Source organism: Sodiomyces alcalophilus (assembly GCF_042370955.1).
Source record: "Sodiomyces alcalophilus JCM 7366 unplaced genomic scaffold ACRALscaffold_6, whole genome shotgun sequence".
Lineage (NCBI taxonomy): Eukaryota > Fungi > Ascomycota > Sordariomycetes > Glomerellales > Plectosphaerellaceae > Sodiomyces > Sodiomyces alcalophilus.
In genome coordinates this window covers 1993520-2015376 of record NW_027263537.1, presented here as the reverse complement: position 1 = coordinate 2015376, position 21857 = coordinate 1993520, and the positions used below count along the sequence as shown (strand labels likewise).

The following is a 21857-nucleotide window of genomic DNA, read 5'->3' as shown; positions in this document are numbered from 1 at the left end:
CTTTCCGCTATATCTTCGGGGAAACTCCTAACCGGCCGTTTAACTATACTTATAGCGGGGCGGATTAGAAGCGATTCCGATCCCTTAACCTTAATCTTTAGTTCTACCGGCGGAGAATTATAGCCGGCGGTAAAGGGGGCTAGCTCCTTTCCTTTTATTACGCTATTATAGGGTATAACTATAGACTTATAAAGGTCGATATACTCGGGCTCCTTTTTTAGCTAATTATAGAATGCCTTTATAAAAGAGTCGTGATAGGTGACCTATTTAGCAGGATAGGTTAGCTAAGGAGGCAGGATAGCTTTAGAGACTCTTCCTCTAGAGGTTATAGCCTAACTAGCTCTACTAGTACTAGGGAGGTTCCCTGCTTATTTAGCTATAAAGAGGAGTAGCCGATATTTAGGCGTAAGAACCTTTTTGGCTATATCTGGATAGGCGTTTACTATTATAGCGAGGGGTTATACGCCTTTTAGATCCCTTAGCGTAGGGGGAGAGTCTAGGAGAACGGGGTAAGGAGTATTAGTTATTATTAAGCGGGTTCTATAATAGTGCTATTTAGTGTTTAATAGGTTGTTTTAGATACAGGCCTATCGGATAACTAGTACTTATAGACTCTTATACTTATCGCTTACTCGCCTAGTCCTAATAAAGGGAAGGCGCTTTACTTAGTAGACTATAGTTAACCGGTACCGCTTTAGCTATATATCCGCTTAGTACGCTATATATAGCTATTTAACTAAATAGGGGTTTAGTATATAGACCTTTATACTTTATATTAGAGGGCTAGTAAGCGTAGTAAGGGGCGTGTAGGTAAGTAGTTCCTTATCGGCGCTATTAGGCTATAGCTTAATAGTCGCTGCTTATCGCCTAGTCCTATTTAAGGGGAGGCACTTTATTAATAATAGATAGTTACTTACCCTAGGATCGTGTAACTAGAATAGTCTACACGGTCGTTTAATAGGATCGGTACACGAACCTTACTAAGATCGAATAATCTTATTCTAGTTACTATTATTTAATATATACTAACCGTATATATCTCTGGCTAGCTAGTATTATAGGACCTATAAGAGGATTTGAGTTTAGGTAACCTTAGGGTATAGTAAATAATATGTAAATAGGATAGATTCTCTAAAGGAGAGGGCGAGGTTCCGGTCATGTATATCTACGGGGGAACCTCGGGCTATTTAGGGCTAGGCGCTATACTGGGTATGGTGCTAGGACGGTGCTAGCACCGGTCTAGCGCTATACTGGTTAGGTGCTAGTATAGGGCTAGCATTAATCCAGCGCTATACGGGTTTAGTGCCCGTATAGTGCTGGCACTAATCTGGAACTATATGGTTTTGGGTCCTGGTATAGTGCCGGATGGTAGTGCGTAGCAGTCTCCTTTATTATGATATGTGAAGAGTCCTTTATTAAACTCGGAGACTTTATAACCTAGTTTAGTAAAGATTTTAACTAGGAAGTTATACTAGAGTCTAGGGCTCTGTTTTAGGCCGTATAGAGCTTTATTTAGCTTATAGATAGTTATACTATTCCCTTCTTGTTTTTTAAAACCCGTTAGTTGAACGGTATATATCAGAGTATCTATATCGGTATATACGAAAGCGTTTGTTATATCGAACTGCCTGAATTTCTAGCCTAAGGAAACGCCTAATAGGAAGGTAAGTCTATATATTTCGGGTCTGCAGGTTATGGAAAAGGTTTCTAAGTAGTCGATTCCGAGTACTTAATTAAAGCCTTGTATAACCTATCTTGCTTTATATTTTATTGGTTCTCCTTTGCTATTTAGTTTTATTTTATAGACCTATTGTCCGCCTAGGACGTTGTATTTTTCCTTTATTTTATTAAGGGGCGTATCTTTTATAGTTATTAAATCCCAGGTCTTTCTTTTTTCTAGTTCTGTTATTTCTGCTACTATAACGTCTATCTATTCTGATTTATCTAAGCTTTGCATAGCCTTTTTATAGGTAGCTGGTTCTAATAGAGAGTTTATAGTTAAGAGATAGTAAGGCTCTATTTAAAACTGTAGGTTTCTAAGAGTGGTATCTTCTATTAAGTATAATAAGCGCTTATTATTTTTATTATTAACTGATATATAGTCTTTAAAAGCTGACTTCGGTCTCAAAGGTATTTTAACTTATATACTAGAGTGGCCAGTGTGTATAGGTCTATCTGGGTTATCGTAGCCTGTTGCTGCTCGTAGACTCCTCGATTTATTTTATAAGTTATTTTCTTCTTTAGTTTAGATAGACTTAAAAGGTCGTTTTAAGACCTATTATTGTATAGTTTTTTCTAGAAGCTGATAAGGCTCTAGGTTAGAAACCTATTCTTCTTAGAGAGAGATATTACTAGTATTTAGGTCTAAAGAGGAAGAGTGTATAAACTGATTTTTAAGTATATATACGTCTCTAAACTAACCGATCCTTCTTAAGACTAGGTTATATATCTTATAGTCATAATCGTTAAAGCCGATAAGGGCACCACGAATAGCTCTGCTATCTAGTTTCTTCTGGTTCGGGTCGTTATTTTTATAGTAGGCTATAGAGCCCCAGACCCGAATATGGTTTATATTCGGTTTCTTCTTTTCAACCATCTTAAAGGGGGTCTTAAAGCCTATGGCTGAATTTTAGGTCCTGTTGTATATATATACTGCTGAATATGCAGTATCTCCCTAAAGGTATCTAGGTAGTCCTGAGTGGAAAAGCAGGCTACGAACCTTTTCTATTATAGTTCTAATAGCGTATTCGATCGAGCCTTAAGTCTTATAGGTATATAGTGGTTTTATATTATGTTTTACGCCTTAGAAAAGACGTTTAAAAGAGGCGTTTATGAACTCCTTTCCACCGTTAGTATCTACTTCTTTTATTCTTATATCGTAGTTATTATTTTTTACTAGTATTTTCCACTCTTTTATAGCTAGAACGACGGTTGCTTCTGATTTATTAGGCAGTAATTTTACTTAAAGGAACCGGGTGGAACGGTCTATAATTAGTAGAATCCAACGCTTCTTATTATAAGTTATTGGTTCTATTAGGCCGTAGAGATCTATATATACCTTTTCTAGGTAGGAGAAGTCTTTGTATTTATTAACTGAATCTTTATTAGCTAGTATAATAGCCTTGCTGCGGCGGCAGGTATTATAGCTATTTATATCTATGATTTCTTATTCTGATACTTTAAAGTCCTTAAAAAGAGAGGTATTGTTATATAGGTTTTTTAAGGCAACGGGGTTTATATGGCCTATTCTATTATACCATAGTTATATAGTCTCTTTTATTTTTACGGTTCTTTTCTTGTTATTTTGGTCTCTTTGTTTCTAAAGGTCTAGACTTTTCTGATTTCTTTGTTCTAAGCTTTATGGGATTTCCTTTATTATATTGATTTCTTTATTCCTACCTTTTAGGATAACTGGCCTTACTATAGCCTAGTAGAGTCCTCTAAAGAGTCTAGCTCTTATATATATATAAAGGGACTCTTTTACTATCTCGTTTTTAAAAAGAATAAGTTATTTATTACCGGATAAACCTCTGACTTTGCTATTAAGGTTTAGGAGACTTATTATATTAGTTCCTAGTTTAGGAATATAAAGGCACTCTTTTAGAAACAGTGTTTTTCTAGTATTTTTAAACTCTATAATATAGTTTCCTACGCCTATTATCTTTATTATATTTACTTTACCCTAACTAGCGAGCCTGGTAGTGGTTTTATATATAAAGAAAAGAGATTTATTTGTTATTATATAGGAGGTAGCTCCGCTATCTATATAAAAATTTAAGTCCAAACTAAACCTATTCTCTGCCTGAATTCTAAAAATCCTTTTAACTATCCCACCTATATTCAGGTTAATATATAGAGTATTCTGGGGATTTTAGGTTATTATATTTACTTCTTTAACGTCTATTATATCCTCGGCTTCCGGGTTCAGGAGGACGTCTTCGAACGTGATCGATTTATCTTCTTCTTCTTCGGGTTCTTTAGGTTACTTTTTAAGGATTATATTCATAGAATCCTTATTATTTATAAGCGTCTAAAGCAGTTAATTCTTTAAGAGCGCCATAATAGCGTCCTCCCTTTTCTTATACTAGGGATTTAGGGACCTGGATCTGCCCCTGGAAGAGGAGGACTTAGTGCTCTTAGAGACCCGATTCTGCTTTTTTCTAGTATTTTCCTTTATAACCCAGCCCTTAGGAGCCTTATCTGGGTAGAGGAAATAGTAGTTAGAGGAGACGTGGCCGGGTTTCTTACAGTTCTTATAAAATAGTCCCTTAGTCTTTTTCCAGGGTTTTTTAGACCCTTTAACAAGGAGAGTGTTATTTGCTAGGGAACGCTCTATTTTCCGGGAGGCGTCTATTAATTTAGTAACGATTTTATCCAGTATATAACTCTGGATATCGTGACGGAGGGACTAGGTGATCTGGTTAGTGATAGAGTCGTATCTCTTATCGAGGGCGTTAAGAATCCACGCGTAAATCACCTTATTAGGAAAGGAAATCTCCCTTCCTTCTAGAGCTATCAGATTTTCTTAAACCTTATATAAGAGGGATTCGAGGGTTTTATAGTCTAAGGGGGAATTATTAAAGAAGGTTCCTAGGGTATTAAAATCAGCTTAGAAGCCTTTCCTTTCGTATAGGCCTTTTAGCTTTTCCTAGACTTCGTGGGCCGTATCTAGACCTTAAACCTGGGCGAGAGGTCCTTTAGAAAGAGTGGAGAGTATTTTACTAGCAGCTTTAAGAGAGTCTTCCTTCTGCTTTTAAGAGGGATTCTATAGAGGTTTGGTTATTTCGTTTAGGAATTTCCCTTTATAGGCAAAATAGGCATACATAGACATCCTCTAGAAGGGAAAATCGGTGCTGCCTTATAGTTTCTTAACCGTGGGGATAAAATCCTTACTAGTTATCTTCCTAGCTTTAAAACGGTGGTCTTTTTGCTAGTATTAGAAGGGGGGAAGTGGAAATACCCGATTTCTGGTTCTAATTACCCGAGGGGTTAGATATAGGGGTAAAAAGTGGGTCTAAAGCGGGGAAAAGTGGGGCCACGTAGTAGTATAGTTCACGGATATTAAAAAAGTGGAGCCGTTTCTTATATATCACGAAGGAGAGATTGGCTTTTTTTAGAGACTAGGGTTTATAAGCCACGTAATATCATAGCCTTTATAAGGGTATAGTGGGGCGGTATAGCTAGTATATAGGGGGTATAGATGCTAAGACTTAACTATTCGGAACGGGGTCCTGTTATGATATTTTTCCGTTTTTTCAGGAAAAAGTAAAAAAAGGGAAAAAGGGGAAAGGGGGTTAGCCTAAAGAGGGCTTTAGAGGTGGAACTAGTTAACGGCGGCCTAAAGAGGGCTTTAGAGGTGGCCTGAAAAGGGCTTTAGAGGTGGATTTAGGGTAGAAATTGCCTAAAAAGGACTTTAAGGGTGGAAGGAAGAGGGGATCTAGAAATTCCTTTGCTTTTCCGGGCTTATAACCTTTATAACGGTCACGAAGAGATGGAACGGAAGAGGAAGATTTAGAGGAAAAGAGGCAGTTTAAATTATAGAAGACTATAAAGACTATAGAAGTAAGATATAAAGAGAGAGAGAAAAAGGAAAGGAAGAGGGAGGCGGGCAGCCTAGTATATATAGTCCTTTCCTGCGGTTTATTCAAGCTACTAATCTGGTGTCTAGAGGTCCTAAAGGTCCGTGGGTTATTCCGGAGGTCCTAAAGGTCTATAGGCTCACCTAGAGGTCCGTGGGCCTACCTAGAGGTCTATGGGTCTACCTAAAGGTCCGTGGGCCTACCTAGAGGTCCATAGGTCCACCTAGGGTCCCGGGGGACTCGGGAGGACCCTGGAGGACTTAGGAAGTCCCTAAAGGACTTAGGAAGTCCCTAGGGGACTCGGGAGGACCCTAGAGGACTTAGGAAGTCCCTAGAGGACTTAGGAAGTCCCTAGGGGACTCGGGCGGACTTAGGAAGTCTCTGACTTATAGGAGGTTTCGTATATCGTACTATACCGTATATAGTTATATTTATTTTCTGGGTATAGTACTAATAATCTTAAGTAGCAAATTAAATCTATTATCAAAACATATAAACAGTCATTTTAGAATATCGATCTAAGGAAGTAATTAGTATCTATCTAAGCCATGAATATCGCCTCTAATTCACTTAATTCCGCCCTCTCTTTAGTTAGCCGAGTTTCCTCCTCGGCTATCCTTACTAACTTATCTATTTCGCCCTTAAACTCAGGCGAAATAACCTCTAATCTCTAATCCTATAAGGACACCTCGGTAATCGTCTCTAATTAATCGAAGATCCTCGCTAATATACGAGGAGCCTGCGTGCCTGCCTCGTATACTAGGATTAGGGTAGCCGGGGCTATTAACGGCGGGAGGGCGTTAATATTAATAGCATCGCGCTATTCCTTTACGGCCACGATTTCGAACGCCGATAGCAGCCGCCTTATACTATTCTGGCCCTAGCCCTTCCTCTTCCCCACGGCAGATATCGTAATAGCTCCTTTTAGCCGGCCTTTTCCTTAAATTATTATTAGTTCTAGGGGGCCCAGGGCAGCAGGCCTAAGCGTGGTACTAGTATTAACGCCGGAGCGATCCTATCGCTAGTAAACGTTAAATAACGCGATATTAAGCGGCTTAGAGTCGCGCAGGTGCCTAAACAGTATATACCGGTAAGGCAGGCCTATAAAGGTTATAATAGCATAAGGCTAATAAGGCCCTAAGGCTAGATCTCGCGATAAATCCTTCTTATAGATCTTCGCTAATAAACTAAGCTTAATCTTAACTCGTTTAAGGACCTATAGGACGACCTATTAATTAATAAGGCTAAAGAGAACGCCGGCTATTAAAAACTCCACTCTATTAATTCGGCAGACCCTCTTAAGCGTTATATCCTCCTCTTAATTCTTCTAGTATAGCTTTAAGCTACCGAAAATAGTTACTAGGTTACCCGTGGATAAGTGGATATATCGCTTAAGACTAGTATATAAAGACTCGGCGATAAAGGTGGTTCGGTTACCGAAATAAGGTACTCGATTTATAAAGCAATCCACAATCTTCTCTTTCTAGGGCTTAATCCAGGTTAATATAGCGTAATTAACTGCGTTTACTAGGTGCTTTCCCCGTTACTAAAAGTCTCGGAGTCGCTACATAAATATCTCTTCCGTTTAACTCTTAATTAAAGAGTTCCAGTCCTTTAAGAAGGCTTAGAAGGAGGGGTAACGAATAATCCGGCCCCTAGTCCACTTAGTTAGCTTAGGGAAAAACGCCTTAGTCTTCGTAAGCACGTTCATATTAACATGCTAGTAATATAGAAGATTAGGGACTAATCCGAGATTTATATAGGATTTTAGGGCGTTTATCAGGGCAAGTTCTCGATCCGTGATAATATAACGCGGCAAAAAGACCCCGGTAATAAGGACGTGCCTCGTCAGAGTCTTAAGAGCCTAAGTATATTAAGTCTCCCTCTCTCTATCTAAGAAGACGATCGTAATCGAAAAGGCTTTTCGGAGTAGCGATATCCCGTAAAAATTAAGTAATAGTATCTTAAATTTATTCGTTTTATAGGTGGCGTCGATAATAAGGATATTAGGCGCTTACTATAGCAGCGTAATAGCCAATTTCGGGGTAATAAAGAGGTATTTAATACGGCCTATAGTATCGCGACGATTATAGTAAAAGAAGTTATCCTCGATATTAATTTACTAATAAATTAGTATATAATTAGATAATAGCGGTAAAGGGTTATACCTCGTAAAGCCACTATATCAGGGTCCTGCCTATAAGCTTATCGTGGCGGTGCTTCCCGATAAGGTTTATAATATCGACTCTAGTTATATCGAGGGCCTGCCGCTTTAGATCTTCGGGATTATAAAGCGTTATCACGATATCCCCGGGGTGAATACCGCTATTCTATATAAAGATAATCTTAAGCTTATATACGTTAATACCCTGCTTCCGGAACTACGGAAAGGCACTAGCCTTAACCCAGCTATAATTATAATCTATACGACCATCGATAGCCTTAATAACCCAGTTAGTATCGCGACGGCGGAGGTTAACTCTAAAGGAATAGCCGGTTATCTAGGACAAGGTCTTCCGGCGTTTAGATTCGTAGGCCTAGGACTCTCGAGCCGTAGGAACTCTGCCTTTCCTATAGCGATACGTGATCCGGATTAGATTCCTAGTAGATAGATACTATTAATACTTAATAAGGCTGTATCCGTTTAAGAAGGCGTGAGCGATTAGGGCTTCGTGGCCCTCGGTATACGAAGGAAAAGACTATTACGGCAGCTTAGATCCGCAGGGTCGATCGTGGTTAGTTATTATAGCGGTTAGTTATATCGTAGATAAAGTTAAATAGAGTTAGGATAGAGGCGGACGGTTTAAACCTAAATTAACTAAATAGAGATATATATGTTTAGATAATAAGTGGAATTTACTACTCAAGATATACATATAAATTAGCTATAGTACTTAGGGAGATAAGGGGTAGCGTTATTAACCCACATCCAGCCACATTCTATAGCCCGGATATCAAATCGTCTAGGCTCCCCAGTCAGGCCCATTATATATATAGTATAAATATATAACGCTACTTAGCTATATACTTTAAATTCGACGGTGAGAGTCTATAAAAATTTTTATAGGTTTAGCTAAGTTATTATAGTCCGTCCTACAAGTTACCGTAGTTATTATACTCTACCAACATTCATCAGGCGATCACTTCACTGAAGTGTCAAGTGTCACAACCAATATAAGCAGTACGTACCCTATCGTTATAAGGGATATTCCTTTTTAGCGTAGTGGTAAAAGTCTGCGACATCAAGACCCGACAGTTTCAACACCAAGAAACAGCAAAAGTATTAGTAGTTGATTGATTAATCAAAGCCCTGAAAACAATCATCCAATACCAAGTTCCAATCTCCTTCTTTCCTTTTCTCGTATTCTTCAGAAAAACATAAGCCCAGCCCAACTCCCCCAAGATACCTTGGCAAAAGAACACCATTGCGCCATCACTATTGACTCTTGGTAACTCCAATGGCGACGAGTGTCTCTATTCTATCGTTCCAACCCCATTGAGTCGCAAGTAGACGTCGGTGCCCCAACCATAGAGGCTCTGCACCGCAATGCCGCCCCCAAAGTATTCGGCGTAGGCGCGGCTAAGAGGCAGCCCGTACCCCAAGCCAGCCATGGAACTACCTCCGGAATTGGCGTTGGCGATGACGGATAGGCCATCAAAGTTGCTGTCCGAGCCATTGGTGCCTGGAAAGTCGTCGTCGACTGTGGTGAAGGAATACGACCAAATGTCGGAGAGGGCGTCGGGGGCGATGCCACCGCCGCGGTCCCGAATCCGGATGGTCACACCGGGGACATTATCGTCAAGCGGTTTAATATTATCGCTCCTGAAGCTGCCGCGATCCTCGTTGGGGGTCTCGATGCGGACGGGATCGTCGTGGTCTTTGCGGGAAGGCTCAGGTGCGATGGTGACGACGACGGGCTCTTTGTTCCCCCGGTTCTCTACAGAAGCACGGAAGGAGTTTTTGAGGAGCTCGGTGACGATGTATTCCAGATGCATGGGAATGAACGCAAAGGTGGTGTCCGGGTCGCCGTTGATGACCACCTGCGGCCGGACGCCGTAGCGCAACTCGCAAATTTCCGCCACAAAGTCGGCGCACGACATGACGATGTCGGCAGGACGGAGGGCTGTATCTATAACCCCTACGTACGATGGATGTTCTGGGCAAGGGGTGGGGCTCGCGGCGGGGTCGAAATGCGGCTGGGACGAGTAGTGGAGAGCAATATGCTGTTCGGCGATGAGCCTAGTGCCAATGCGAGCGCGGAGGTGCTGGTCGAGAAACTGGGTGACATCGGCTGGTGATATGTAGCGGCGGCATTCGCGGAAACCTTGGGCGAGTGTCGGGATTGTATTCGTGTGGGTAGTCACGAGCTCGGCAAGCACTTCGGTGAAGCGGATCTCGTCTTCGAGGGTACGGATTGCATTCTTGGGTTTCTGCCACCAGGGCAGGAGGGTGCAGAAAGAGTGCACATAGTTGCGGTAAATCTTTTCGACATTGGGGTTCGATACGACTATGAAGGGGAGCCTTCGTAACGCCTGGATTCGATGGGCGAGCCGGATGGGCAGGAGGGAAAGAGTGAAGTTGGCAGAGGACAGGAGGGACTGTTCGCTCAACGGCGGTCGACCATGCCTATGGGTCCATGTTAGTGATTTCCGAAGAAGCGCCGTCGAAAAAGAGCAGAGCGGCCAGGCATCCAACCCAATACTTACTTGACCAGATCGGCGAGACTCAGTGGGTGTTGAGTCTCCCTGGCTAAGCGGAGAACATGGGCAACGTCGAGATCATCGAGTTGCGTTGACGAACTCCGTCCTGTTCGGTACAGGGAGCGAGAAAACAATCTTGAGCCGGCCTGCGAGGTCCTCAGCGGACTGGGAAGGCAGCGATGTCTTAATGGGGTTGCGAGGATTTGCATTGCGGCATTGTGCTGTCAGATGGACGTGTGGTGCGGGTGAGGGTTTGCTGCGGGATTGGAAGACGAAGGTTGCTGCTTGTTGGTGATGCACGCAGAGACGAGACCAGAGATACGAAGTACAAAGTACTGAAGGATATCGGGGCGGATGATATCATCCACAGGGGTCGCTGGGTCAGGTCCGATCCGCACTAATTAGGTACCTAGGCACGTACGACGTAGTGCATTAACAATCACGAAATGCTTAGCATCGTTAGCTCAGTTACTGCCAACAAACTTCATGATATGGAGAACATTAGAAGGTCTGTCCAAGTGGCAAGTAGCTGACCGGGCAGCTTTTGCCGATCTAAGCCGATGACATCTGGGGTGGCCCGAGATGCGAAACTGGAGGTACTTACCTAGGTACTGTAGGTACCTGCGGGGAACCCCGCACACTCGAGATCCAGGCCTCTCTCCCTTGCAACATGTACGAAGTACGAAGCGTGCCGGTCACGACCACGGAGTCGTGGTCTTTGATACTACAAATATGTAAACCCAGCGATCCTCCCGGTATCATTTAGGATGTCCAGGTATTATTATTTAAGAATGGATGCAATTTTCAACAAGATCCATTTAAAAATAGGGCGTGGTTAGACTAAGCCACCGCTGTGTCTCAGTATTCACTAAACACAAGGGCCGAGATTAGGACGAGGATTAAGATATACATACGAGGTGGCACGAAGCGGTATAAAAGAAATAAAGCAAGAGATTGGATTCTATTATTCCAGTTCCAGGAAAATTCCACGCGAGGTCCAAAACGCAGTGAGCCTGAACGGAGTATACATGAGACACCTGCATTCAAACACCGGGCCAAGCCGACAAGGTCGAATAGCCAAATCCGAGAAACTCTCTAGCAGGTCTTCACCTCTTGATCCGCCTCAACTGCATCGACGTGCTCGTGGTTTTGGAGGGTCATGACGGAGTCCTTGTCGAACGTGACACTGTGACGCATAGCAACGGTCAATCCGCGGCCAGGGTGGAGAGCATGGATGGACCCAGTTACACTTACGAAAAGCCCTTGATTAGAGAGTATTCATGGCCGATTTTACCGCCCTGGTCGATGGCATGTTGTTTCGCGCTGGGGGTCAAAGTGTTAGCGATGGTATGTCCCGGGGAAGGGCGATGAGACTTGCGCCTGGACTTGCTCCGGCGTGGCATCCTTCTTGCAGGTGACCTTCGGGGATGGGTTAGCCTCCAGTCATAGACAACAGACACATCGCTTCTAGTTCAAGTAGTTTCTCACAATATATGTGTTGGGCATTTTGTTGGGTGGAGGGTTCTGTCTAAAAGCTGAGGATATAAGTCGTAGTCGGTAAGGCGAAGGTCTCAGTTGTGTTACTGTATGTGGCGGGGTAGTGTTAATGATGGTGGTAGCAAGGGAGTAAGAAGAGGACGGGGCTGAGGGGGACTACTGAGTACTTATAGAGTGACGACGACCAGCACGTTTCATCGCAAGGTTAGGTAGAGCACCTTAACGTAGGTATGTACCTGGGGTAGGGTGGCAGGTTGGGCCAGACCAGATCTCGCAGCCCAGTAAATATTGCAACGTCCCGTCGTCCGTCACGCAGCTAGATGAAAGCACACTATCCTCGGAAAAAGTTGCGTCTCGAGTCGTATCTGACGTCTGGTCGAGACACAGCTTCCAGGATTTGATATCAAGAAAGGGTACTTGAAGTTGAGTCGGCGTTTCGAAGCCCCGCCACTCTCCGACCCTCTACGTCATGAGCCGATGCGGGTACTATGCCACCTTTCCGATAAACACGCGGTACCCCTGTTTTCATTCTATTGGAGCCAGCTAAGGTACCTATCGCTGCTGCCTGCTGGCGGGCCTGTCTATCACATGTGCATGGACGGGTTCATCAAGACGTCTCCTTGTTTGGGGTGAACATGGTATGAGGCCGATATCTTGTATGCTAATAAAGGCCAGGTTAGGAGAATCTTTCGCATACACTCTGATAAAACAGAAATCATAGCGATAGGACTAAAATTCCATGTTCTGTCATCCTCTCGATGCTGCGTAGCTCAAATCGGTACGGTATACATACAGATACGGGGCGGGGCATGGAGCGGGGCAACCAAGACTTGACCCGACGATAAGCACACGGAGATAAGTCGAACAGATAAGATAACATACGATAAGATAAGATAGGATAAGATAGGACGCCTATCGCAAATTTTATGTATGCCCTTTAAGAGAAAAAAGTACAAGGTTCGTCAACGTCGAAACAGGCGCATCGCATCCTTGGAACGGCTCGACATCTGCGTGCAAGCTCTGACACTCTTGTCGCCATGGAGCAGCAGGTGCATAAACCTCATAGGAAGGCGAAGGAGAAGAAGAAGAATACGGGCGGTAAGTCAGTCCGTGCTATATAGCACTGCATGCCTTTACTGATATGAGATGTCTCCAGATCGAAATCCCAAAGCTTTTTCTTTCAACGCCCCCGGAAAGCTCGCGAAACAGGCCGCCCGATCCTCTGATGTACGACAGAATCCTAGATTCCACTAGATCCCGAATCTCGAGCTTGAACTCCCCCCGCTGACGCAGCTTTTCTGATTAGATCAAAGAGAAACGTCTCCATGTGCCCCTTGTCGATAGATTGCCTGACGAGCCGCCTCCTAGGCTCGTCACCATCGTTGGACCCCCCGGAGTGGGAAAGACGACGCTGCTTAAATCGCTGATTAGGAGATATGCCAAGGAGACCATATCGGACCCTCAGGGGCCCGTGACGGTGGTCACCTCCAAGAAGCAGCGGTTAACCTTTGTCGAATGCCCCAACGAACTGGAGGCTATGGTGGACATGGCCAAAATCGCCGATGTAGTCTTGCTCATGATCGACGGAAACTATGGATTCGAGATGGAGACGATGGAGTTTCTCAACATCCTTGCCGCCACCGGCATGCCCGGCAATGTCTTCGGCATTCTCACCCACCTCGACCTTTTCCGCAAACCCCAAGCCCTCCGAGAAGCAAAGAAGCGACTGAAGCGCCGGTTATGGAGCGAGCTATACCAGGGCGCCCGCCTCTTCTACCTCTCCGGTGTTCTCAATGGTCGGTATCCCGACCGCGAGATTCACAACCTGTCCCGCTACCTCTCCGTCATGAAAAATCCACGTCCCATCATTTGGAGGAATTCGCACCCGTATACGATCATCGACAGTTACCGGGACATCACACATCCGACCAAAATCGAAGAGGACCCGCTGTGCGACAGGACGGTGGTATTTTCCGGATATCTGCGAGGCACGAATTTTGCCGCCGAGGGACAGAGGGTACATGTTCCCGGACTCGGTGACTTTTCGGTTTCCAGCGTTGAAGTCTTGCCGGATCCCTGCCCGACCCCTGCCATGGAGCAGGCTGCTGCCAAGATCACAGGCAAAGCGCCGCGACGCCGGCTCGACGAGAAGGACAAGAAGCTGCATGCGCCCATGTCCGACCGCAGCGGGTTGAAAATTGAGGGCGATGCCATCTGGATCACGAAGCAGAGAGGCTTCACATTCGACAAGGATGCGGATGTGGAGAGGGGAGAGGGTGAGGAGATGATCATCGACTTGCAAGGAGAGCGGAAGCTTCTCGGCCAGACCGACGAGGGCGTCCAGCTGTTCAAAGGCGGCGAGCAAATCAAACGCGTGGACGCTGAGGATGAGCAGGATACGGGGAGGAAAACCCATCGCAAGCCTCGCTTGGCAAAGCGCGACGACGACGATGACGATGACAACTCGGAAACCGGAGTACACGACGACGAAGGGTTCGTCAGCGGGGACGACGAGGGCGAATCGGACGTCGAGACCGAGTTCGACGAGGCGAAGCTGGGCAAGCTTTTCAAGTCGGGCGCTCAGAAGAACGGTGTCGACGAAGACGTCGCTTTCGCTGACAGCGACTCCGACCTCGGTGCCTTGTCAGACTCGGACAATGATTTCGACGACGATTCAGGCGACGAGGACGGAGAAGATTTCGGCGACGATTTGGGTTCCGACGAAGAAGCCGCGGCGCTGAAATGGAAAGAGAACATGGTAGAGCGGGCCAAGAAACTCCACAAGAAACGCGCCTACTACACGCCAGATCTCGCAAGATTCCTCTACGATGACTCCCTCACCCCCAAGGAGTTGCTGAGGAGGTGGAGAGGAGACGATGAGGAAGAAGAGGAGGAGGAAGACATTGAGGCGTCGGACGACGAAGAGTTTTTCAAGAAGGCGAAGCGCGAAGAGGAGGACCTGACGGAGGATCGATCGATACCCCAGTACGACTACGAGGATTTGGCAGCGAAGTGGTCCTTGGAGGAAAACATCGAAGCGCTGCGACAGCGGTTCACCTCATCGGCGCTGTCCCGAGAGAACGGCGCTGGGAGCGGTGACGAGGACGACGAGTTTGAAGGCATCGAGGACGAGGAAGACGACGAGGACGGCGAAGGAGACGGCGTGTTTGAAGATCTCGAAACGGGAGAGAAGCATGGGCCCGAACCCGCAGCCGCCGAGCCTGAAACGTTTGAGGACGAGCGCGAGAAGAACGCCCGCCGAAAAGAGGAACTCAAACTCCGCTTTGAGGAGGAGGACCGCGAAGGCTTCCTGAACGACAAGGCCAACGCTAGACGTGAGGCGGGAGGAGACGAGCAAGAGTTTGGCGAAGATGATTGGTATGATGCGCAAAAGGCCATGATCCAGAAGCAGCTGGACATCAACAAGGCCGAGCTGGAGAACCTGGACGAACGGCAACGGGTCGGCGTGGAAGGATTCAAAGCGGGCAAATACGGTAAGATCGTCATCGAGGGGATCCCGGCGGAGTTTGTCGACAAGTTCCAGCCGCGGATGCCGTTGATTCTGGGCGGCTTGTCGGCGACCGAAGACAGATTCGGATTCATCCAGGTCCGGTTGAAGAAGCATCGCTGGCACAAGAGGATTCTGAAGACAAACGATCCCCTCATCTTCTCACTCGGATGGCGGAGATTCCAGACACTTCCCATCTACAGCACCACGGATTCGCGGACGCGGAATCGGATGCTCAAGTACACGCCGGAGCACATGCACTGCTTCGCCACCACGTACGGGCCCTTGATCGCGCCGAATACCGGTTTCGTTTGCTTCCAGTCGTTCTCCCCGGAGAACCCGGGGTTCCGGATCGCCGCAACGGGCACGGTCTTGAGCGTCGACGAATCCACGGAAATCGTAAAGAAGCTCAAGCTTACCGGTACCCCGGACAAGATCCACAAGAACACGGCGTTTATCAAGGGCATGTTCAACACCTCTCTCGAGATTGCCAAGTTCGAAGGGGCGTCCATCAAGACGGTCTCGGGGATCCGCGGCCAGATCAAGCGCGCGCTGTCCAAACCCGAAGGCCACTTCCGGGCCACGTTTGAAGACAAGATCCTCTTCAGCGACATTGTGTTCCTCCGGGCGTGGTATCCGATCAAGCCGCACCGGTTCTACAACCCGGTGACCAACCTGATCGGGTGGCAGGGGATGCGGCTGACGGGGGAGATTCGGCGGGACCAGGGCATCGCGACGCCGCAGCTCAGGGACAGCCAGTACCGGGCGATCGAGCGGCAGGCGCGGCACTTCAACCCGCTGCGGGTGCCGCGGGCGCTGGCGGCGGAGCTGCCGTTCAAGTCGCAGATTGTGCAGGCCAAGAAGCAGAAGAAGGAGACGTACATGCAGAAGCGGGCGGTGGTGTCGAGCAAGGAGGACAGGCGGGTCAAGACGCTGCTGCAGCAGCTGTCGACGATCCGCAACGAAAAGGTGGCCAAGCGGGCGGCGAAGAAGGAGGAGCACCGCGCCAAGTACCGGCAAAAGGTGGCCGAGTCGGAGGAGAAGAAGGAGGCGCGGGAACGGAAGGAGAGCAAGGAGTTTTGGAGAAAGGAGGGCCGGAAGCGGCAGGCTGGGGATGATGGGGACGGCTCCAATAAACGGCGCAGGTAGACTGGCTTGACTGTACATACATGGGGTTGGGCATTTTGCAGGACTGTCACCGTGCTGCCATGTTTAGGAATCTCATGGTGGTTTTTCTTTTCTTTTCATGTTTACTATGTATGCTTTCTCGTGATTCCCAACGGTGGTATCATGTCTTTGGCCAACGCCTCCTGTCCATTGTATGCCATCCCATGATAGTTGGTCTCGCAGTAGAAGACCATAGGCCTACGTGGAAAAGGAAGAAAGAAAGAAATGCAGGGAAAGCCAACCCAAGATAGCCCCATATCGATTCCAGAACGCCAATCCCATCCATATCCGAGACCGTAATGAAAACAAAAGCCTTTCCTTATCCCTCCTTGTTACCGAGGGGAAAGTCATGGATATCTCGGTCCGTAAACCCCATCTTAAGCGCCCTCGCCAGGCTTCTTCGCGTTGCAGCTCACAATCTTGACTTTATCGGCATGGACGATCTGTCCCCCGCTATCGAGCTTGAATTGCACGTTCTTGATGAGGAAGGTCCAGACTTCGTCGCAGAAACGGTAGGTAGATAGACTGCCCTGTAGCAAGGGGTCGACCGGCAGATTAGCCATTGTGATCCTTTGGCGCTTTTGCAATGTATCACGCCATGTGCGCCGACGAGCGGCATGCGAAATAAGATGATGCATCTTGCAAAAATCAAAAGAAAAAGCGCTTCGGCTTGGGTCTCGCGCCGCCGCCTCGCAATGGTATGCTCAGGCTTTGCTTGCTTGCTTACCTTGAACGTCAGACGGGCCCGAACGGATTTCTGCAACGCCTCGGTAATGGCCTGGTCAAAGTTGGCTAGAATCTTCATAGCCAGCTGCGGGTAGATGCGCTCGACGCTGATGAGGTCGTCCAGCATGTCCATGAGGGCCATGCCAATGCTACAGACGGGGGGGCACAGGGACGGCACTTGGTTAGCCAATCTGGAACGTATGGGAGCAAACAACAAGGTAAGAGTTTTGTATTCAGCTGTACCTGCTACGGCGATACAGCTCGTAGAAAGACTCCGGATTCGACGCCATCTTGACGGTAGTTTGCGCTATTGTATGGCGTCGTTCGTGGTCTTTGGGCAGGTATCGCGGGGCGGGAGGTTGAGTGATGTCAAAGGAGGCAAGTTGGTATTTATAAGCTCTGGCAGGAAGATATCCATACAGTTGCTGACTAAGTCATGAGTAGTAATGTAGTCACGTGACGTCATGTCGTCTCTCTCGGGAGTAGCTCGGATGAATTACGAAGCAAGCGCGAGGCTACGAATACGACGTGCCTTGTTCGATTACACCACACCACATGTACTTCCCGGGAGAGCCTTTGAGAGCTTGACGAAGCTTCAGCCCCGACCCGATCGACGCATTCCCATCCACCAACCGAATCCACCGCCTGCTTCGAACGAACAAGCCAGGAAAGGAACAACCAAAGGATCATTCAATATGCTGGGTTATAAAACTGGCCTGGGGGGCATTGGGAGCTTCCTCACGCTTGTGGGAGCTTGTACGCCTCGTCTTGCCTTTTGTCCCCCGCGATTCCGATTCGGCCCTCGCGATAGACCCGCGATAGACGTTCGCTAAGCTGACCGACCTCTCTCTTGTTCAGACATGCTCTTCACCGGCTCGGGCGAAGCCTTCAATGTCGGCGCGTTCCTCGAATCAGTCTCTCCGTACGCCTGGGGTGTCCTGGGGATTTCGCTATGCATTGGCCTATCCGTTGTTGGCGCAGCATGGTACGCGCCCCCCCCTGAACAGCGTCCACTCGGAACGAAGACTAACGATCAATGCGACGATACAGGGGCATCTTCATCACAGGCTCGTCTATCCTCGGCGGTGGCGTCAAGGCGCCTCGCATCCGCACCAAGAACCTCATCTCGATTATCTTCTGCGAAGTGGTGGCCATTTACGGCGTCATCATGTCTATCGTCTTTTCCGCCAAGCTTGACCTCGTCCAAGGCGAGCAGGCCTACGACGCCAATAGCTACTACACCGGGTTCGCCCTCTTCTGGGCTGGTCTGACCGTCGGCATGTGCAACCTCATTTGCGGCGTTTCTGTCGGCATCAACGGCAGCAGTGCTGCCTTGGCGGACGCTGCGGACCCCACGCTGTGAGTGGCGGCCCTTGGTTTATTTCTCTCCCCTTTCGTTCCCTCCCTCGAATTACCTCTTCGAGCTACTAATGTCGGTCCTCAGTTTTGTCAAGATTCTGGTCGTCGAGATTTTCAGCTCCGTTCTGGGCTTATTCGGCCTCATCGTCGGTCTTCTCGTGTCCGGAAAGGCGGCCGACTTTGGCAAGGCATAAGGAAGCAACCGACGCAGCAGTAGGTTCGACGCAAAGATTTATCACATTTTCACAAGTGCATGGGGTCGCCAGGACCAACAGGAGGCAACAGGTATGCCATCCTAAGGTGGAACTGGAAAACAAGGTTGGAATCACCGCTTTGCAACAGTAGTTCTGGCGGATGAGCGGCATATTAGGAGAAGGGGATAACAGCGGTACCATGCATTACACCAAGGTCGACTTGGCCGGGCGTCTCGGGATATACAGGTCTTTGGGGGGAGGACGTATTTTAACCACTGTAACATCATTTCTTTTTCGTAACTGGCATGTATGACGTATTCAACTTGTTGCGGGACTCTCGAACCGCGTGCAAACATGGTGTGTGCTTTGGGAACCGAGTGAACTCACCGTGAACCATCCCCGGCATCACAACTCGGAACGGACACTGCTCATCAGCAAAGCCTCGACCTCGACACCCTTCCCAAGAGGCTCCGATCCCTTGGGCATGCAGAGCAAAGCGTTGGCGGATCGTAAGCTCCCCACCCTAGAGCTCCGCTGCCACCCCGTACTGCTCGCCGCCAGCTTCCCGTCCCGCCCGACCGCCACCACGGCCCGGTGGTACTCCGGCCGGCCTTTGTCCAGGGTAAAGTCGTGCGACAGCGTCACGGGGACCCTGGGCAGTCCCACGGGGGTCACGCCCGCCAGCTTGTGCAGCGCCGGCAGCACGAAGAGGTGGAAGGTGACGAGCGCGCTGGCAGGGTTCCCGGGGAGTGCGAAGAGCGGCTTTCGCACGCGGTCGCCGGCGTCCGTCTTGGCCGGCACGGTGGCGAAGGTGGTGGGTTTCCCAGGCTTCATGTTGACGCGGCCGAAATGGATGGTCCCGCCGAGGGCGCGCTCGACGGTGGGTTTGAGGAGGTCCAGCTCGCCCATGGACACGCCGCCCGTGGTGATGAGGACGTCGGCGCGGCGGAAGCCGTCGCGCAGGGTCTCTTCGAGGGCGCCGGGCCGGTCGCGCGCGATGCCCAGGTCGGCGACGGCGAAACCCTGCTCGCGCGCCGCGGCCGTCAGGGTCGAGCGGTTGGTGTCGCGGACCTCGCCGAGACGGAGGGGACCGGGGCGGTTGGGTTCGACGATTTCGTCGCCCGTGGAGAGGATCCCGATGACGGGCCGCTTGTACGTCTTGACCTCGGTGACGCCCACGGAGGCCAGGAGACCAATCTCGCCGCCGACGCCGGAGATCTGCTCGCCCTTCTGGAGGATTGTTTCGCCCTCTTTGACGTCGCTGCCGACTTCGCGGATGTTGTCGCCGGGCTTGACGCGCTCTGCGAGGATCTCGACCTCTTTTTCCTCCTGGCCGTCGTCGGTTTTGGATTTGAGCACCGTGTCCTCGACCATGATGACCGAGGTGGCACCGGGGGGAAGAGGGGCCCCCGTCGTGATGCGGACAATCTCTCCTTCTTTGAGAGCGCCGATGTCTCCCGGTGCTGCGTGGGATACGGCCGTAACTGGATAGACACCCTTCATGTTTCCGTCTTGGGGCACGACAACCGCGTAGCCGTCGACGATGCTGGCACGAAAAGCCGGCACGCTCTCTTTGGCCGTTACATCTTTCGGCGAGAACCGAGTGGATGATACTGGGATCGACTTGGGACGTGATAACCTGCGGCTCTGGGGTGTGGTCTAGGATGAGGGAGAGTGCTTCGTCTACAGAGAGCATTGGATACGGCGACTCCCGATGGCGGCGGGTCGGTCCAAGGCTAGGGTCGTTGGAGAGGGGGTTCTCTCCTGGCTTGGTGTGCCGTACCAGTCGGCCATGTCCGTGACTGTGGCCGTGGCCGTGATTTTTGTGGTTATCACCATGACCATGACAACCACCATGACCATGGGAATGGTGTCCTGAAGCCTGTTTGCTTGACCCAATCCCCGCGTCTTCCTCCAATTTCTGGACGCCCCCTGCATGCAATGTCCTGGAATCAACCCCCTTCGCCTGGAGACAAGCATGGGGCAGGGTCTTCAGTATGGCCTGGAGGTTCTCCTTGGCGCCCTTCGGAGAGCCCGGTAAAGTGACAATCACGGTATTGTGCCTGACGCCGGCAACAGGTCGAGACATCATGGCAACTATTCGGTGAGTTAGACAAGTTCCATTTACACCTCCCCGGAGAATCTCATGGTTATAGTTGCTCACAAGGGGTCACGGCCAAGGAAGATGAGAGCATTGCGTGGACCAGCCCTGGGGCGGTCTTGTGAAGCAGGGCGCCAACAGCCTACGGCGAGTCTTAGCAAAGGGATTTCAGCACAAGCAAATGTTCAGGTCAGGGAGGAAGAGAAGAAGAAAGGGCGTCTTCAATCATACCTCCGGAGTATGGTCCGAAACCGCGAACCCGGTGCCGCCCGTGGTGAGGATCAAGTCAACGGCTTCAAATCCGATGTCCGCCCATAACATGATTTGGCGCTGGATATGGGGGACATGGTCCGAGACGATCTTCGTCTCCGTGACCTCCCAGCGGCCGCCACCTTCGCTGTCGATGACATCTCTGAGGACGAGCTCGGATTTATCTGTCGAGGGGTCCTTGTGTGCACTTGTCGAGACGACGAGAATGGCTACTTTGAGGGGTTTGCTGTCCATCCTTTTCTTTAGTAGTGAAATGTAGAATCCGCAGTTCTCATACTAAATTTCAGGTAACAAACAAACACGGATGAACCTCGATCTATGTGACCATGATATTGTCGTCATTTGTGAGAGTGGAGGAGGTGGATGGAGGGGTCGGTGTTCGGTGTTCGGAGCTATTTGTCAAAGGTACGTACTTATTGCGCACAGACCACCTCGGTGACACGTCCGCACATTACAGGCTGGCTATCTAATCATTCCATCAAACAAACAGCCGGAGACTTCATAAAGGCTGTCCTAGACACAAAGCCTGCCCGTCCAGCGGGTACGACTTGCTACATCTACAGATAACCACGAGAGTCGAGCCGTCTACCTCCGTCCATCACCTTCGAACTGGATACCTCGTCACAATCCTCCCATACTCCCGGCCGCCCGGTGAGGTCCCGACCGCATGTCGCGATGCTGCCGCGACGATATGGCGTCTCAATATCCGATTGACACGCTCCAGCTCGCCCTCCAACTCGGCGACAGTCTGCTCG

General features: G+C 48.8%; 9 protein-coding genes across 9 annotated transcripts; 3 read left to right on the top strand and 6 right to left on the bottom strand.

Moving 5' to 3' along the window:
- Window positions 1-8739: 8739 nt before the first annotated feature.
- ACRALDRAFT_1076219 (uncharacterized protein) lies at window positions 8740-11026 on the bottom strand. Its single transcript, XM_071018484.1, has 2 exons — window positions 10287-11026; window positions 8740-10206 (listed from the first exon to the last, which is right to left on the bottom strand). Exons 1-2 carry the CDS (start codon window positions 10487-10489, stop codon window positions 9054-9056), a joined length of 1356 nt encoding a protein of 451 aa, XP_070873591.1. The 5' UTR covers window positions 10490-11026; the 3' UTR covers window positions 8740-9053.
- On the top strand, window positions 10772-11102 carry ACRALDRAFT_209925 (uncharacterized protein; the record flags this gene model as incomplete). Its single annotated transcript, XM_071022938.1, has 3 exons — window positions 10772-10798; window positions 10863-11014; window positions 11093-11102. 3 exons carry the CDS (start codon window positions 10772-10774, stop codon window positions 11100-11102), a joined length of 189 nt encoding a protein of 62 aa, XP_070873590.1.
- A 101-nt stretch (window positions 11103-11203) lies between these two features.
- ACRALDRAFT_1063363 (uncharacterized protein) lies at window positions 11204-11688 on the bottom strand. The gene is made up of 2 exons (XM_071016785.1): window positions 11535-11688; window positions 11204-11466 (listed from the first exon to the last, which is right to left on the bottom strand). Exons 1-2 carry the CDS (start codon window positions 11681-11683, stop codon window positions 11376-11378), a joined length of 240 nt encoding a protein of 79 aa, XP_070873589.1. The 5' UTR covers window positions 11684-11688; the 3' UTR covers window positions 11204-11375.
- A 176-nt stretch (window positions 11689-11864) lies between these two features.
- Window positions 11865-12414, bottom strand: ACRALDRAFT_1093492 (uncharacterized protein; the record flags this gene model as incomplete). The annotated part of the gene is made up of 4 exons (XM_071019676.1): window positions 11865-11923; window positions 12014-12239; window positions 12295-12358; window positions 12392-12414. Coding segments are annotated over 4 exons (372 nt in total), but the record flags the coding sequence as incomplete, so codon positions are not given.
- A 102-nt stretch (window positions 12415-12516) lies between these two features.
- Window positions 12517-16434, top strand: ACRALDRAFT_1093491 (uncharacterized protein; the record flags this gene model as incomplete). Its single annotated transcript, XM_071019675.1, has 5 exons — window positions 12517-12542; window positions 12755-12788; window positions 12821-12875; window positions 12934-13004; window positions 13084-16434. The coding sequence occupies 5 exons, from the start codon at window positions 12517-12519 to the stop codon at window positions 16432-16434; spliced, it is 3537 nt and encodes a 1178-aa protein (XP_070873587.1).
- A 46-nt stretch (window positions 16435-16480) lies between these two features.
- Window positions 16481-16738, bottom strand: ACRALDRAFT_209922 (uncharacterized protein; the record flags this gene model as incomplete). The annotated part of the gene is made up of 3 exons (XM_071022937.1): window positions 16481-16505; window positions 16567-16650; window positions 16695-16738. 3 exons carry the CDS (start codon window positions 16736-16738, stop codon window positions 16481-16483), a joined length of 153 nt encoding a protein of 50 aa, XP_070873586.1.
- On the bottom strand, window positions 16503-17531 carry ACRALDRAFT_2036435 (uncharacterized protein). The gene is made up of 2 exons (XM_071020802.1): window positions 17180-17531; window positions 16503-16982 (listed from the first exon to the last, which is right to left on the bottom strand). The coding sequence occupies exons 1-2, from the start codon at window positions 17318-17320 to the stop codon at window positions 16830-16832; spliced, it is 294 nt and encodes a 97-aa protein (XP_070873585.1). The 5' UTR covers window positions 17321-17531; the 3' UTR covers window positions 16503-16829.
- A 507-nt stretch (window positions 17532-18038) lies between these two features.
- ACRALDRAFT_1032418 (uncharacterized protein) lies at window positions 18039-18731 on the top strand (the record flags this gene model as incomplete). Its single annotated transcript, XM_071014924.1, has 3 exons — window positions 18039-18163; window positions 18229-18537; window positions 18623-18731. 3 exons carry the CDS (start codon window positions 18039-18041, stop codon window positions 18729-18731), a joined length of 543 nt encoding a protein of 180 aa, XP_070873584.1.
- A 405-nt stretch (window positions 18732-19136) lies between these two features.
- Window positions 19137-21443, bottom strand: ACRALDRAFT_2060368 (uncharacterized protein; the record flags this gene model as incomplete). Its single annotated transcript, XM_071021918.1, has 4 exons — window positions 21064-21443; window positions 20896-20974; window positions 20332-20828; window positions 19137-20300 (listed from the first exon to the last, which is right to left on the bottom strand). The coding sequence occupies exons 1-4, from the start codon at window positions 21334-21336 to the stop codon at window positions 19137-19139; spliced, it is 2013 nt and encodes a 670-aa protein (XP_070873583.1). The 5' UTR covers window positions 21337-21443.
- Between the last annotated feature and the right edge of the window lie 414 nt (window positions 21444-21857).

What these genes read in the sequence shown, in the direction of transcription:
- ACRALDRAFT_1076219 (XM_071018484.1), bottom strand. Translation starts at nt 10,489, where the DNA reads ATGCAAATCCTCGCAACCCCATTAAGACATCGCTGCCTTCCCAGTCCG. An exon ending in AGTCTCGCCGATCTGGTCAA is followed by an intron (nt 10,207 to 10,286) that starts GTAAGTATTGGG and finishes ATGGACCCATAG; the next exon opens with GCATGGTCGACCGCCGTTGA.
- ACRALDRAFT_1063363 (XM_071016785.1), bottom strand. Translation starts at nt 11,683, where the DNA reads ATGCCACGCCGGAGCAAGTCCAGGCGCAAGTCTCATCGCCCTTCCCCG. An exon ending in TCTCTAATCAAGGGCTTTTC is followed by an intron (nt 11,467 to 11,534) that starts GTAAGTGTAACT and finishes TATGCGTCACAG; the next exon opens with TGTCACGTTCGACAAGGACT.
- ACRALDRAFT_2036435 (XM_071020802.1), bottom strand. Translation starts at nt 17,320, where the DNA reads ATGGCCCTCATGGACATGCTGGACGACCTCATCAGCGTCGAGCGCATC. An exon ending in GGGCCCGTCTGACGTTCAAG is followed by an intron (nt 16,983 to 17,179) that starts GTAAGCAAGCAA and finishes CCCTTGCTACAG; the next exon opens with GGCAGTCTATCTACCTACCG.